The sequence below is a fragment of the Helianthus annuus genome, chromosome 5 (genome assembly GCF_002127325.2).
Source record: "Helianthus annuus cultivar XRQ/B chromosome 5, HanXRQr2.0-SUNRISE, whole genome shotgun sequence".
NCBI classification, from domain to species: Eukaryota; Viridiplantae; Streptophyta; class Magnoliopsida; order Asterales; family Asteraceae; genus Helianthus; species Helianthus annuus.
The window spans coordinates 61,841,564-61,858,059 of record NC_035437.2 but is presented as its reverse complement, the minus strand read 5'-3'; the positions used below and the strand labels follow the sequence as shown (position 1 = coordinate 61,858,059).

Below are 16,496 nucleotides of genomic sequence, written 5' to 3'. Positions count from 1 at the left end.
ATGCTTTTATTTATTTGCTTGATAATTTATAACTTTTATCCCTGGAAACTGTCATTTTCAGATGATACATATAACCTTGGTTATTATTTAATTTATTTTGTTTAAAGAAAGACATATTAGCATTCTAAATATTATATATAAATCATCCTTATAGATGATTATTTTAAATGTACATGCTTTTATTTATTTGCTTGATAATTTATAAGTTTTATCCCTGGAAACTGTCATTTTCAGATGATACATATAACCTTGGTTATTATTTAATTTATTTTGTTTAAAGAAAGACATATTAGCATTCTAAATATTATATATACATCATCCTTATAGATGATTATATTTTAATTATTCTTGTATTGTTGCATCCAAAATTCACATTAGAAAATTTTGACATATGTTCCTCATAATATCAAGCATTTTTATTGAGTACGTATTTAATTATTATTTTTAATGCACTATATCATTTACAAATAAAATGACGACTAATCAGGCATAAATCTACACTCTAGTCATGATATCCATTGATGACGGGTGTAGCCCAAGACCAAATAAAATGACTAAAACACATGAATGCTTAAAAGGTTAAAATGTTCAAAGGTTAAAAACCCGGGAGTTGAGATAAAGCGACACGTGAACAGTAAGTGGTCACATCTCTGATTGCTTCACCAACTCGCCCAGCCGCAAAAGTAACACAAGTCCACAGAATGCAGTCTTTTATCCGCAGGTCAAAAGGCTTTAACTCCCAAAAGGGTAAGTCCCCCACTGCAAGCATGTTCACTAGTCAAATAGCTTCCTCTTTGAGAGATGGCTTTCCTTATAAATGTGACGCTTTATTTAGTGTGAAAAACATTCCGGATCAGCTTTGATTCCAGGCGAATCTCTGGTCATTGTTCTTGAGTACTTGTTCTATGCAAGTCACTCTCCATCACATTCAACACACAAATTCTTATTGCTCCCACATCCGAGACTCAACACATTTCAGTGGAGGATCCCGAGCAAACAACAAAATCAAACTAGTGAATCTCTCTCCACGTCTTGCAAACGTGGGGGGACCCCACGACCTGCGTTAGGCAAAACCAAACCCTTCAACCCTTTTGCCTACCCAGCCCAGCTACTATCCGTGGTCTATTATTTGTTGCATCAAAAAGTTGGTGCCCACCGTGGGGCTACGCCACTGATTCTCTCCAAAAGACCTAGTAGTGTAGCTCCATTCTCTTGAAACTACCATGTCAGAAAGTGGATCCCCGGGAGAGGTGAATCGGGTTCCAAATATCTCTACCCCAAGCACTGGCCAAGCCCATGTTGCTATACCAACGTCTTTCTCGACACCGGGGAGCACTCCCAAGTTTCTCCTTTTCAATACCCCAACTCCATCCAGATCAGGGGTCCCTTCCCCTAACGACGGTGTCTCTAGCACCCCATCACATGTTGAACTTACCCCTAAAGGGGTCGCCAACAATTTCCTGGAGTTGAGGTCTCTCCTCAACCAATATGTGAGTAGGGAGAGAGACAAGGGAGTGAGGATTCGTTTAGATTATGACGAGCCAGAGCCGACACTATCTCCTGGACCCCCCATCCCTCCTTTTGCAAACTCACAACCTCCTGCGTCTAGGGATGAGGCCGGTCCCAGTAATCCTCCTCCAAAACCTAACCCATATCTGTCAGCAAGGCCAAATCCGACAACATTTCCTCTCTTTTCGTCCCAACCGGCTACAAACGGTGCTCCCTTGGGGCATGAGCTGACTTTAGATTAGCTCCTGCAATCTCCAGTGGCAAGCCTTCCACCCTCAGCTACAACCACGTGGGAACAAGCTTTGTCCGTACTACCCTTGGCACGTAGTGCCGTAATGAGCACTCCCTTGGGAGTAAACTGCCCATCAGCACCTGGAAGCCTTCAAGGCTTCAACCTTATGCCCCAGATGATGGCGAGCTTCCTGTGGCAACATTTCATCAATCAAGTGCTGACTACCCAAGGGAACAACAATAACAACAACAACACAGGTGCAAGAGTGGAAGAAGATTTAGCCAAGCCTTACAAGCCAAGTAACCTCTCGTGCTTCTCACAGCAAATAGCCGATTATGATTTTCAAACGAAGATTAAGATGCCGTCCCACATCAAAACATATGATGGGACTGAAGATCCTGAAGACCATCTTCAGATCTTTACTGGTGCAGCTAGGATTGAGAAATGGTCGAATGCTGAATGTTGTCTAATGTTCACGCAAACCCTTGTCGGATCAGCCAGAATCTGGTAAATGATTTACCTGCTCGAAGCGTTCGAAGCTTCGATGACCTTAGCAAGGGGTTCCTGGCCAACTTCTCTCAGCAGAGGCAATACGTTAAACATGCTACAGTAATCTTTCAGATAAAACAAAGGGATGACGAAAGCCTTCGAGAGTTTATCGAAAGGTACAAGAAGGAAGGTCTCACATATGGAGGGGCAGACGAAAAAATGAGAGTGGCCGGATTCATGATCGCCATTACATCCAAATATCTCACAAGAGATTTCAACAAATCCCTGCCCAAGACCTTGGAAGAAGCTCTCGAAAGGGCTGAAGCCCACATCCGGGGAGAGGAGGCTGTAGACATTAAAGAGCAAAGAAAAAGGGGATCAAGCTGGCGAGGCAACAGCCCAGCTAGAAAAATGGGAAACTTTAACTCCTATGACAGATGCCAAAGGGGTTCAAAGCAACGAAGGTCTGAAGGCCGAAACCCTCCAAGCAGGGAAAGGACCACGAACTTCACACCCCTTACCAAGACCCCTCAAGAGATTCTTGCCACGGAAGAAGTGAAACAAAGCTTTCGACCTCCCAGACCTCTCCCTAAAAGCAAGAAGAACGAAAACTCCACCCAATACTGTGAATTTCATGAAGAAAAGGGCCACCACACTAATGATTGTGTCACACCCCCAAAATCCACACGCGGAGTACCACCGCTTGGAGGCGTGACATGACCAGGATCAAGCCACCAATCATATTGAACATGTAAGTAATAAGTAAAAGTAAATGTAATCCATCACAATACAATTGGTGTTCAATAAAAAACATAGTATAGGTAGCGGAAGCATAGTATGAAAAATCCAACACAAGTGTCAATATTAAAGTGTCATAAAGTTTTCATCAACACATCCACAATTCGTGCCCACAACGACTACGCCTCCCGTGCAAGCTCCATGAATACCTATGGTCCTGCAAGCCATGTAACAGAAAGTCAACAACTAGTTGAGCGAGTTCACAGTAAGTAAGTTCGTAATAGTAAGTTCGTTGCATCACCATGCGTCATTAACTAAGTCAATTGTATGTTCATTTAGTGGGGGCTTCCCATGTGTGTATGTACTAGACTAGAGGTAACCATAAGTGTTCTTCTTAACCCGAGAACAGTAGTACGTACGAGATTTACGTAGGTTTTACGTAAGTGTCCTTCTTATCCCGAGGACAGTGGTACGCGGGGGTTACGTAGGTTTTACGTAGGTGCCCTTCACAACCCGAGGCAGTAGTGAGTATAAGTTTACGTAGGTTTTACGTAAGTGTCCTTCGCCACCTGAGGACAGGGATAAGTACATGTATACGTAGGTTTTACGTATGGGTCCTTCACATCCGAGGACGAGTGTAGATAGTCTAGTAACAGTGTCAGTAATAGTAATTGTTCAATCCCATTTCTTCCATCCCATTCCCTACCCACCGGGAATCCCATGCCTTGGTAAGAGTGTGAACTCACCTTGGTTTGCTCGGTTTGTTATTGTGCTTCTAGTGTTAATTAATGGTTAGGTCCGTTACACGCGACCTAAGGTACATTGCACATAAACTCAATGTAAGTGTTTACGTTCAAATAAGGTTTACAATTCCTTGGTGTCCAAACAACTGTGTTGCGTGTGATAATTGTTTACAGATTGACATGACATAGATTGCACATACACACAGTAACATACAGCAACATACAGTAACATACAGTAACACACAGTGACATGCCAGGTGTTCTTCACACAGGGTTTTGAACTTAGCATTATAAGTAAACTCGGATCCCTAGTGTTAACATTAAGCTCTAATACTGGTGTTTACAATAAACTCGGGCACTTTTATTTACATCAAACTCGGACTACGCACACACATATCAAACTCGGACATCTAGTCCTTGGGTGAAACTCGAACCAAACAACAACAAGAACTCGGACCAAACAATCAACAAAGCTCGGACCAAACATCAATAACAAAACTCGGATCAAGCATTACATCTAAAACTCGGACCCAATCTTCAATTAAAAACTCGGACCATGCCTTCAATCAAAACTAAGACCATATATTATTCACAAAACTCGGACCCTTACATCATTTACAAAACTCGGTCCATACATTATTCACAAACTCGGACCCATACATCATTTACAAAACTCGGACCCAAGGAGTCCTTAAAAATTCGGACCATGAGTTTCCTTTACAAAAATTCGGACTTGTGTTTCTCTAATAAAACTCGGACTTGTGACTTCACAAAGCCCTGACACTTAACTCCGAGTTAACAACATGCGTGATTTCCAAAACCAATTTACAGTTTTCAATGGAACAGTTACATTGCAGGTTACGATCAAAAACCCTAATTTTCATACATTGGCAATGCTGTAATCTAATCAACAATCAAACACCTCTAACATATCAGGCATCTTAATGTCAGGCAAGTGATTACACAACTATTCACAAACCATTTCACAATAATCAGGATGATCAATAAACACAGAACCATTGTTTGGAGAACTAGGGTTTGCATGTATCAAATAACCAATGATTAACAACAAATAATCATTAAACGTTTACCTTAGATTGATTCTAGATGGATTGGAAAATCAAGATTGATGCGAGAGAACTTGTGTAGCCAAGAATGATGAGAGAAATTGTTGTAGAGAGAATGATTTGAACTGCCGTAGAATGATTTTGTGAGGAAGGTTTTAGGGTTAGGAGTTTCCTTGATAGCCAAGAAGTGAGCAGACTTTGTGAGTCGATCCACGATCATCCAAATAGTATCGTTCCCACGCTGGGATCTAGGCAGGCTAATAACAAAATCCATGGAAATTTCCTCCCATTTCCATTGTGGTATCTTAGGTTGCTAAAGTAGGCCTGATGGTTTCTGGTATTCCGTCTTGACCCTCGCGCAGGTCAAACACTTGCCAACGTAAGTTGCTATGTGGGCCTTCATACTAGGCCACCAATACGTAGTTCTGATGTCGTGGTACATTTTATCCGAACCTGGATGTACCGAGTAGCGAGACTTGTGTGCTTCATCCATCACAAGTTCTCGTAAACCGCCATATAATGGGACCCAAATACGCCCCGTTACATAGTAGGCGCCGTCTTCCCTTTGTTCTAATCGTTGCCTTGAGCCGCGTAAGGCTTCAGCCCTTACGTTTTCTGGTTTCAATGCTTCCACCTGAGCATCTCGTATCTGTGCAGGAAGACTAGACTGAATAGTAAGCTGTAATGCTCGCACGCGTCTAGGTACAATATCCTTTCGACTGAGAGCGTCAGCCACAACATTGACTTTGCCTGGATGGTACTTGATGGCACATTCGTAATCATTGAGTAACTCAACCCATCGACGTTGACGCATGTTCAATTCCTTTTGCTTGAAGATCTGCTCGAGACTCCTGTGATCGGTGTAGATAGTGCACTTGGTACCGTACAGGTAGTGTCGCCATATCTTGAGCGCGAAAACAACAGCTCCCAGCTCTAAATCGTGTGTGGTGTAGTTCCGCTCGTGAACTTTGAGTTGGCGCGAAGCATAAGCAATAACCTTGTCACGCTGCATTAACACACATCCAAGACCCTGGATGGATGCGTCGCAATAAACCACAAAATCGTCTGTGCCCTCTGGCAGTGAGAGAATAGGTGCGTTGCAGAGTCTATCCTTTAAGTGTTGAAAAGCTGCCTCCTGGGTATTACCCCAGTGATAGGTAACACTTTTCTGTGTCAGTAGTGTAAGCGGCTGTGCAATCTTTGAGAAGTCTTTAATGAACCGCCTGTAGTAACCCGCCAAACCCAAGAATTGGCGTATTTCCGTTGGTGTACGTGGTGCAGGCCAGTTCCTGATCGAGTCTACCTTGGATGGATCAACATGAATCCCATCCCTGTTTACCACATGGCCTAGAAAGTGGACTTCACGAAGCCAGAAGTCGCATTTTGAAAACTTGGCGTACAGTTGTTCCTTTCGAAGAAGTTCCAAAATGAGTCGCAAGTGCTGTTCGTGTTCCTCCTAACTCTTGGAATAGATCAGGATCTCGTCGATGAAAACGATCACAAACTTGTCCAGGTAAGGGTTGCACACTCTGTTCATTAGATCCATGAAAACTGCATGTGCGTTCGTTAGCCCGAACGGCATGACTAGAAACTCGTAGTGGCCGTAACGAGTTCTAAATGCTGTTTTGGAGAAGTCCTCATCCAAGACTCTCAGCTGATGATATCCTGACCTCAGATCTATCTTGGAGTAGTAGCTCGACCCTTGCAACTGGTCGAATAAGTCATCAATACGTGGAAGAGGATAGCGATTCTTTACAGTCACTTTGTTGAGTTCACGGTACTCTATGCACATTCTGAAGGTACCGTCTTTCTTTTTCACGAATAGCACTGGAGCTCCCCAGGGCGAAGAGCTTGGACAAATAAAGCCCTTATCCAAGAGCTCTTGTAGTTGCTTAGACAGTTCTTCCAGTTCTGTTGGAGCTAGTCGATACGGTGCGCAAGCTATGGGTGCTGCTCCAGGAGCTAATTCGATTTGAAATTCGACCTGGCGGTGAGGCGGTAGCGCAGGTAAATCTTCAGGAAACACTTGAGGAAAATCACGTACAACAAGGATATCCTCTATTCTCTTCTCTTTCGTTGATGCATCAGTAACAAGTGCCAAAATGGCAGTATGATCCTTTCGTAAACATTTCTGAGCCTTCAGGAAGGAGATCATGCCAACCACAGCACCATTCTTGTCGCCTTGAACTTCGAGAGGTTCTTGACAAGAACGAGGAATACAAACTATCTTCTCCTTGCATAAGATCTCTACTTGCTGTTGGGATAACCAATCCATCCCAATGACGATGTTGAAACTACCCAAAACTATGGGAATGAGATCGATTGAGAAAGTCTGACCAGCGAGGATAAGATTACAACCCTGAACTATGTGTGTGGCCTCTAGACTTTTACCATTAGCTAACTCTACGACATGCTTAGTGTTCAGAAGTGTGGGTGTACGTTTGAGCATTTGACTAACTTTCAAAGACATATAATTGGTATCTGCACCCGAATCAAACAAAACAGTAACATAAAAGTCATCGAGAAGAAACTTACCCATAACCACGTTGGGATCATTCCTGGCATCACCTTGCCCCAGCACAAATGCACGACCCCTAGCGCCGTTGTTCCCATCATTGTTATTTCCCCCGTTGTTGTTTCCGTTGCCTTGGTTATTGTTGTTGTTGTTGTTGTTGTTGTTGTTGCTGGTTCTGAGTTACAGGCCGAGGGCTCCTACAATCCTTGGCCTCATGACCCATCTTGAGACACCTCTGACAACGACCCTTGTTGCACTGGCCACTGTGGTGTCTGTTACAGTTGTTGCACCTGGGGTGATTTCCACGATAAACTCTCTGCCCGCGACTACCAGAAGACTGCTGACTAGGGCTCTGGTAGTGGTCAGTCTTTTGCTGCTGAACTTGAGACTGAACTGTAGCTGAACCCTTGCTGGAATCCCCCTCCCATTTTCTCTTGTTGTCACTGGGAGTAGCAGGAGTAGCTGAAATGGTAGCGGTAGTAGTAACACTGATGCGTTTAGGCAGCCTGTTCTGTTCCACTGCGTGATCTGTGAGGGGATAAGCAAGACGCTGAATATCCTGGATGTTAGCAAGGTGGGCCGATGTCACGTAGCTTTGAATTTCTGGTTCCAGCCCTTTGAGATAAAACTCAATACGTCTGATAGGAGGGTCCACCATAGTTGGACACAGAACGGCCAGCTTGTTTGACCGTTTAGTATATGCCTCAATTTCCGACCCCGTCATTTTCAGATGAAAGAACTCCACCTCTAACTTGTGGATGTCGTCACGTGTGCAGTATTCCCGTTTAATCAGCTCCTTGAAATCATTCCAAGGAGTGGCGTTAGCAGCTGCCAATCCTAAAAGTTGAACTTGCGCATTCCACCAAGTCAGCGCGATTCCTTCCAGTGTGCCAGTGGCATACTTCACCCTGCGAGCCTCAGGGCATTCACACATCTCAAACACAGACTCGAGCTTTTCAAACCAATGGAGGAGTCCAACTGCTCCCTCAGTGCCACTGAACGTGCTTGGATGACAGTCCATGAAATTCTTGAAAGTGCAAACAGGTGGCTGAGCGTGTTGAACTGTTGTGTATAAAAACAGGATTGGGTTAAACACAAGAGTTGGTCTAGAAGTGTAGGATCTAAGAATCCTAGTGTGGGTTACGACTGCAGGGTATACCTCCTGCTTGTGCAGCTGCAAGTGCCGCAGCAACTTGTTCGTTAATGAGAGCCGTCAACTGGGCTTGTGTCATGTTAATGCGTCCAACCATGATCTTCATAGTAAAGGTAACATAAGTGAGAGACGTTCGCGAATAGTGCGATGACAGAAGAGAGTGAGCACACAAGTATTCCCAAGCAATAGGGGTTATGTGTATCTAAGCATACCATGAGCAAGGTTCTATGTAATCTAACAAGTAGGCAATAAAACATATACCATATTACCTAAAATGTTGAGTCTTGCACGTGGAGCGAAGCGTCGTTGTGGATCGTTGAGCACTGTACAGGTTATAGTCTGGTTTTAATAAAAACGTTTTCCCCATATTAAAACCAAGTTCTCTATAACCAATGGCTCTGATACCAATCTGTCACACCCCCAAAATCCGCACGCGGAGTACCAGCGCTTGGAGGCGTGACATGACCAGGATCAAGCCACCAATCATATTGAACATGTAAGTAATAAGTAAAAGTAAATGTAATCCATCACAATACAATTGGTGTTCAATCAAAAACATAGTATAGGTAGCGGAAGCATTGTATGAAAAATCCAACACAAGTGTCAAGATTAAAGAGTCATAAAGTTTTCATCAACACATCCACAATTCGTGCCCACAACGACCGCGCCTCCCGTGCAAGCTCCATGAATACCTATGGTCCTGCAAGGCATGTAACAGAAAGTCAACAACTAGTTGAGCGAGTTCACAGTAAGTAAGTTCGTACTAGTAAGTTCGTTGCATCACCATGCGTCATTAACTAAGTCAATTGTATGTTCATCTAGTGGGGGCTTCCCATGTGTGTATGTACTATACTAGAGGTAACCATAAGTGTTCTTCTTAACCCGAGAATAGTAGTACGTACGAGGTTTACGTAGGTTTTACGTAAGTGTCGTTCTTATCCCGAGGACAGTGGTACGCGGGGGTTACGTAGGTTTTACGTAGGTGCCCTTCACAACCCGAGGCAGTAGTGAGTATAAGTTTACGTAGGTTTTACGTAAGTGTCCTTCGCAACCTGAGGACAGGGGTAAGTACATGTATACGTAGGTTTTACGTATGGGTACTTCACATCCGAGGACGATGGTAGATAGTCTAGTAACAGTGTTAGTACAAGTAATTGTTCAATCCCATTTCTTCAATCCCATTCCCTACCCACCGGGAATCCCATGCCTTGGTAAGAGTGTGAACTCACCTTGGTTTGCTCGGTTTGTTATTGTGCTTCTAGTGTTAATTAATGGTTAGGTCCGTTACATGCGACCTAAGGTACATTGCTCATAAACTCAATGTAAGTGTTTACGTTCAAATAAGGTTTACAATTCCTTGGTGTCCAAACAACTGTGTTCCGTGTGATAATTGTTTACAGATTGACATGACATAGATTGCACATACACACAGTAACATACAGTAACACACAGTTGCATGCCAGGTGTTCTTCACACAGGGTTTTGAACTTAGCATTATAAGTAAACTCGGATCCCTAGTGTTAACATTAAGCTCTAATACTGGTGTTTACAATAAACTCGGGCACTTATATTTACATCAAACTTGGACTACGCACACACATATCAAACTCGGACATCTAGTCCTTGGGTGAAACTCGGACCAAACAACAACAAGAACTCGGACCAAACAATCAACAAAGCTCGGACCAAACATCAATAACAAAACTCGGATCAAGCATTACATCTAAAACTCGGACCCAGTCTTCAATCAAAAACTCGGACCATGCCTTCAATCAAAACTCAGACCATATATTACTCACAAAACTCGGACCCTTACATCATTTACAAAACTCGGTCCATACATTATTCACAAACTCGGACCCATACATCATTTACAAAACTCTGACCCAAGGAGTCCTTAAAAATTCGGACCATGAGTTTCCTTTACAAAAATTCGGACTTGTGTTTCTCTAATAAAACTCGGACTTATGACTTCACAAAGCACTGACACTTAACTCCGAGTTAACAACATGCGTGATTTCCGAAACCAATTTACAGTTTTCAATGGAACAGTTACATTGCAGGTTACGATAAAAAACACTAATTTTCATACATTGGCAATGCTGTAATCTAATCAACAATCAGACACCTCTAACATATCAGGCATCTTAATGTCAGGCAAGTGATTACACAACTATTCACAAACCATTTCACAATAATCAGGATGATCAATAAACACAAAACCATTGTTTGGAGAACTAGGGTTTGCATGAATCAAATAACCAATGATTAACAACAAATAATCATTAAACGTTTACCTTAGATTGATTCTAGATGGATTGGAAAATCAAGATTGACGCAACAGAACTTGTGTAGCCAAGAATGATGAGAGAAATGGTTGTAGAGAGAATGATTTGAACTGCCGTAGAATGATTTTGTGAGGAAGGTTTTACGGTTAGGAGTTATTAAGGTTTCACTAACTACTCTACTCACCCCTAAGTATCATCTTTTGCATAAAACACACACACCACATATAATTTACAGTCAAGGCACAAAGTTCTCATGTAAGTCAAATAATGCATAAAGTAATGCATAGTTCCATGCAATGCTAAAGATTAGGTGACCAACTTAATTGTGTTAAGTTAAAGCATTAACCTGAAGTTACGGGTTGTCACAGATTGCTTCCAGCTTAAGAAGAGGATTTAAGAGGCCGTTAAATCCGGGGAACTTGCTCACTTGGTGAAGGGAGTAAGGGACAAGATGGCCGAAGGAAAGGGCAAGGAAGTTAACATGGTGGACTTTGATGCAAAGGTTCCTCACAAAAGGCAACGGTTAGAAGCTTGGGAGCTTCAGTGTGTTTGTTTCCCTCCGACAGAGAAAGATCCACTTTCAAACCCTCTTGTGGTTGAGGCTACTGTGGGAACCTTGCAAACAAGAAGAGCATACATAGACACTGGTGCTACCATAGAAATCATGTTCGAGAAGTTCTTCAACCGTTTAAGCAATGTGGAACGTTCAAGGCTCCAACCCTCAGGAACATCCATAAAAGGTATTGCTGACATACCCCTTAATGTAACATCTCAAAAATATAATACTTTATATTGAAATTATATAGTATAAAATAAACAAATATAAACTAGCTAGGAATAAATAACCTAGTTAGTCATAAGTCTAGTATAACAAGAAACTTGGTTGATAACATGGAAAAATCTAACTTAATAATTGATGGGGGGCCAAAGTTGTCAATTTTGAAACTTGAATTACTAAAACAAAAAAAAAATACCAAACACACACTTTGAGTGTGTGTCTGGTTCGTACAAAACACAGGGGGCGACCAAGAAACCCCCATCAAACCCTACTTCATGTAAATTGCTCAAATTGAAGACCAAATTCAGTTCCAAATCGATTTCCAAGCACGAAATTGTGATCTCCTCTAAAAAGGGATCATAAGGTATGTAATTTCAATGCAAAATCTTCACCCAAATTTTTAAGTGAATTCATGGAATTCAAGAATTGATGTTGCATGTTAGTTGTTTTGAAAGAAATAGTGACTAGGGACAAACCCTAGTTAATTACTTGTTGAAATTTTGCTTAATTCTAGTAAATTCCATAATCACCATTGAAGGTGATAGGTGGGTTTTGTAGGAGCATGTAAAACACTAGAATTTGATTGTTTTTCTAGTATAATTTGAATTCTAGGAAGTGAATTCAGATATTGATAATGTGAAAATTGATATGAACATGCTTAGTAGATGCTAATATTGGCTAAATAACAAGCCATGAACATGATCATAAGCTTTGAGAAATTATGCCCTTAAGGTGTTTGTAAAAATGCCTCAAAGAAGGATTAGAAACTGAAATTTGAGCTAATACGCATAAAAGTAAGTTTCGGCAAACTATGCGATATATGCTAAGAAAAGAGTTCTAAACATGTTGAATTGAACTCTTTAGGTAAGGAATCCGGATCGTCAAGTGGACAAGCAGGCGGAGATACGCGTTTGAAGAGGGTGCTTTAAAGGTACGTGACTTGTCGTCTCGTTACAATTACATAGATAAACCTAGTCTTAGATATGTTTAATAGTGATATAGTGAAAATGATTACGTTTGGTATGTCAATGAAGTGATGTAACTCACTCGACAACCAAACAGGTCAAAATAGTTAAATAAATATGTTGTTGATGATATTGTTTAAAATAGCCGTGTTGGAACGTCAATGAAGTGATGTAACTCACTCGACTAACCAAAGGGGTTAAATAGTGGCCGAATTGTTAGTGTTTGAAATGACTTAAACTTCACTAGTTAAATGGGGTCAAAAGTGCAAACCATGGAATGGTAGTGATACGCTAAGATTAACAAGCCCGTGAATGGGTAATTATGGCTAGAGACCAACGTTGATGAATTATGCAAGTACGTGACTTTAGTCTCGTTAAATTGTGCATATTTGTTTGAGTTTAATGTATAGATAGAATTGAAGCATGAAGGATGCGTTTGATGCATTCTAAAGTGGCGTAGTTCACTTGAACATCAAACGGGTCAAAATAAAGATTTGGGAAGGGGTTTGACTTGTTAATAAAGTGATGGTTTCACTAGATAGTCAAACGGGTCGAATAATGGTGTAAATTGTAGCGTTGATGTCTAATTACTTAGCAAAAGCGACGTCAAGCACAAGAGTATTAAGCTATGGAATTGGTAAGGAAATGCGAGTGGTGTTAAGCCCCGGATGTTGGGTGAAAAACGCCCCAAAGTTGCTAGTGTACGGTAGCAAAGTTGTGTAATATAGTGGGTCGAATATCCAAACAGAGCTTTTAGTGACTAAGTCCGTAAACCAAATTTTTGGGAAAATAATTATGGTAGACACGTCGGTAATTTAATTACGGTCGTGTAGGAAAAAGAATCACTAAAAACGGACTTACAGATCATAAGTTATGACGATTTTAAGTTAGGATTGAAAATACTTGGAGCTGGGAATGTAGAGCACCAGCAAAATGAACAGTCTGTGAAAAACAGGGCTTGGCGTGACGCCAAGGCCCTTGGCATCACGCGAAGCCTCCTGATCCGAGAAAACTTTATTTTCTTTATTGTTTGACCCATAGAACTTGGTTATACCCATTGTAGCTTCATTAAAACTAACATTTGATGTGGTTTTGACCTTAGGTGAATATTGGTCTTATCCCGGATGGCGATCAAGCAAGAATCCAAGAACCGAACACTAATTTTGAAGCTTCCGCACTAATATAATCATGTTTTAGATGATGTTTGTTTGTAAACACTACTTAATGTTGAATGCTTGAAACTATTTAGTTGGTTATAATAGAACACTAATATCATGTAACCTTAGTTTTATCAACTAAGTTTTTGATAATTATGCATTTGGTTTTAAAAGTGCGTATTTTATAATAAAATAATAGAGAAATGAGACGGGTGTTACACTTAAGCCTTTAGGGCAACTGACCCTTAATGTATGTTTCTGCGAAGGCCAGAAGAAGAGAGTTCAACCTCTCACTTTTGTGGTCATCAATATACCTTCAAACTATGACGTGATCATAGGAAGGCTGGAGCAATGTGCATTCTACATGGTTGTTTCTGTTGGTCATGGAACAGTCAAGTTTCCTACCGAGAGAGGGATTGCAACCCTTCAACCTACTCAAGAGGCCTATATGGTTGAAGGTGAAAGTTCCAAAAGTGAAGAAGACAAGCAAAGGCTAATCATAAATCCCAAGTATCCTGAACAGAGGATAAGGGTTAATCCGAGCCTTTCACAAGAAACTCTCTCATATCTTGAAAAGTTGTTGGTACATTACAGTGATGTCTTTGCTTGGTTCCCGGAAGATATGACGGGCATCCCTCGAAGCATTGCTGAACATGAGCTGAAGATACCATCCGATGTCAAGCCTGTTGTCCAAACGAAGCGGAGTCTAGCACCCGAAAGAAGCTTGGCTGCATGCCAAGAGGTTGAAAAGCTTGTGTCAGCCGACATTCTTCGAGAGGTCAAGTATCAATCCTGGGTTGCAAACCCGGTCGTGGTTCGAAAGCCGGACAACTCTTGGAGAATGTGCATAGACTTCAAGGATTTGAACAAGGCTTGTCCCAAAGATTGTTACCCGTTGCCAGAAATTGATCTCAAGGTTGACTCCCTCACCGGTTATCCTTTCAAGTGTTTTCTTGATGCTTACAAGGGTTACCACCAAATTCTCATGAAGGAAGAGGATGAAGAGAAAACCGCCTTTCACACGGACAAAGTAATCTTTTGCTACCAAAAGATGCCTTTTGGCCTCAAAAACGCGGGAGCAACCTACCAACGCCTAATCGACAAGGCTTTTGCCAGCCAGATTGGTAGAAACATGGAAGCATATGTCGACGATTTGGTAATCAAAAGCAAAACAGAATATCAAATGCTCGATGACATCCAAGAAACCTTCAAGAACCTAAGGAAGGTCAACATGAAACTCAACCCCGAGAAATGCTCATTTGGGTTTGAGGAAGGAAAGTTCCTAGGGCATATTGTGGGAAAACAAAGCATAAAGGCTAATCCAAACAAAGTCAAGGCTGTTCTCGAAATCAAACCACCACGAAGCAAAAAAGAGGTGGAAAGCTTAAACGGGAAGCTTACAGCCTTAAAGTGTTTCACCTCAAAATTGGCTGAAAGATCGCTGCCTTTTTTCAAAACGTTCAAGGGATGCTCTGACAAGAAGGATTTTAAATGGACTGAAGAAGCTGAGGAAGCCTTCAACCATATGAAGCAACACCTAGCTTCTCTCCCAGACATTGCAGCCCCAGAAACGGGAGAACTGGTCTCTGTATACCTTTCGGTTGCTGAAGAAGCAATAAGTGTGGTCCTCGCTATTGAAGGAGACAAAGTTCAGGTACACGTCTATTTCTTCAGTAAAACTCTAAAACTAGCAGAGATCAAGTACCCTCCCTTGGAGAAACTTGCTCTAGCCCTAGTCCAAACGGATAGAAAGCTTCGAAGGTATTTCCAAGCACACCCTATACAAGTTGTCACTGACCAACCCATTAAGAGTGTGCTTGAAAAACAGAAAATTCAGGACGATTAGCCAAATGGGCAGTGGAACTAGGTGAACACAACATCACCTATGTTCCAAGAAAAGCAATCAAAGCCCAAGTCTTGGCTGATTTCATTGTAGAAGTCCCAAAGCAAACAATCACTGAAGTGAACACAGCTGCCACTGAACCCTCAAACCTTGAAGCCTAGAAGCTTTTTACCGATGGGGCTTCAAGCGTTGAAGGGTCAGGGGCTAGGCTCATTTTGATCAACCCAGAAGGGTTAGAATTCACGTATGCTCTTCGCTTTGATTTTCAGACCACCAACAACGAGGCTGAATATGAAGCGTTGATAGTTGGCTTGAGATTGGCTAAGGAAATGAAGGTTCAAAAGATTGAAGTGTTCACAGACTCGTTGCTGGTATCAAGCCAAGTGAATGACAGTTACATTGCAAAGGAGCCCAACATGAAGAGATACAAAGAAAAATCCAAAGAGTTGATGAACACCTTCCAAACGTGTACCATCAAGCAAATTCCTAGGTCTCAAAATAAGAAAGCTGATACCTTGAGTAAGCTCGCTTCCCTCACTTTTGCCCACCTCACTAAAAAGGTGTTGGTAGAAGTATTGAAAACCCCATCGATTGAAGAGTTGGAAGTTCAAGACGTAATCACCGAAGAAGGTCCCAACTGGATGACTCCAATCCAGAAATTCCTTAAAAATGGTGAATTACCTGTTGATCAAACATAGGCTGAAATGGTTAAAATCAAGTCTAGACAGTACGTGTTTCAAGGTGAAATCCTCTACAAGAAGGGTTACCTTGCACCCTTACTGAGATGTGTTGGTCCCGAACAAAGCCAGTATTTGGTCAAAGAGGTTCATGAAGGTATATGAGGAGCTCATTTTGGAGCTAGATCGGTGGTTGCTAAACTAATGAACCTGAGGTATTTTTGGCCCTCCATGCACTGAGACACCACTGAGCAACTAAGGAAGTGTGATTCCTGCCAAATTCATGCACCAGTCCCGAAAAGTCCCAAGCATGATCTTGTCCCGATAACCTCAGCATGGCCA

The 16,496-nt window shown here is 41.8% G+C and overlaps 1 protein-coding gene across 1 annotated transcript; it reads left to right on the top strand.

Moving 5' to 3' along the window:
- The first annotated feature begins 1,844 nt into the window (after positions 1 to 1,844).
- Positions 1,845 to 11,168, top strand: LOC118492110. The gene is made up of 3 exons (XM_035989900.1): positions 1,845 to 2,188; positions 2,239 to 2,896; positions 11,103 to 11,168. Exons 1-3 carry the CDS (start codon positions 1,845 to 1,847, stop codon positions 11,166 to 11,168), a joined length of 1,068 nt encoding a protein of 355 aa, XP_035845793.1.
- The last annotated feature ends 5,328 nt before the right edge of the window (positions 11,169 to 16,496 follow it).

Excerpts from the sequence above, each read along its gene's own strand:
- LOC118492110 (XM_035989900.1), top strand. The coding sequence starts at position 1,845 with ATGAGCACTCCCTTGGGAGTAAACTGCCCATCAGCACCTGGAAGCCTT. Across the intron at positions 2,189-2,238 it reads GCAGCTAGGATTGAGAAATG|CCAGAATCTGGTAAATGATT; the intron begins GTCGAATGCTGA and ends TTGTCGGATCAG. Across the intron at positions 2,897-11,102 it reads GCCACCACACTAATGATTGT|ATTGCTTCCAGCTTAAGAAG; the intron begins GTCACACCCCCA and ends GGGTTGTCACAG.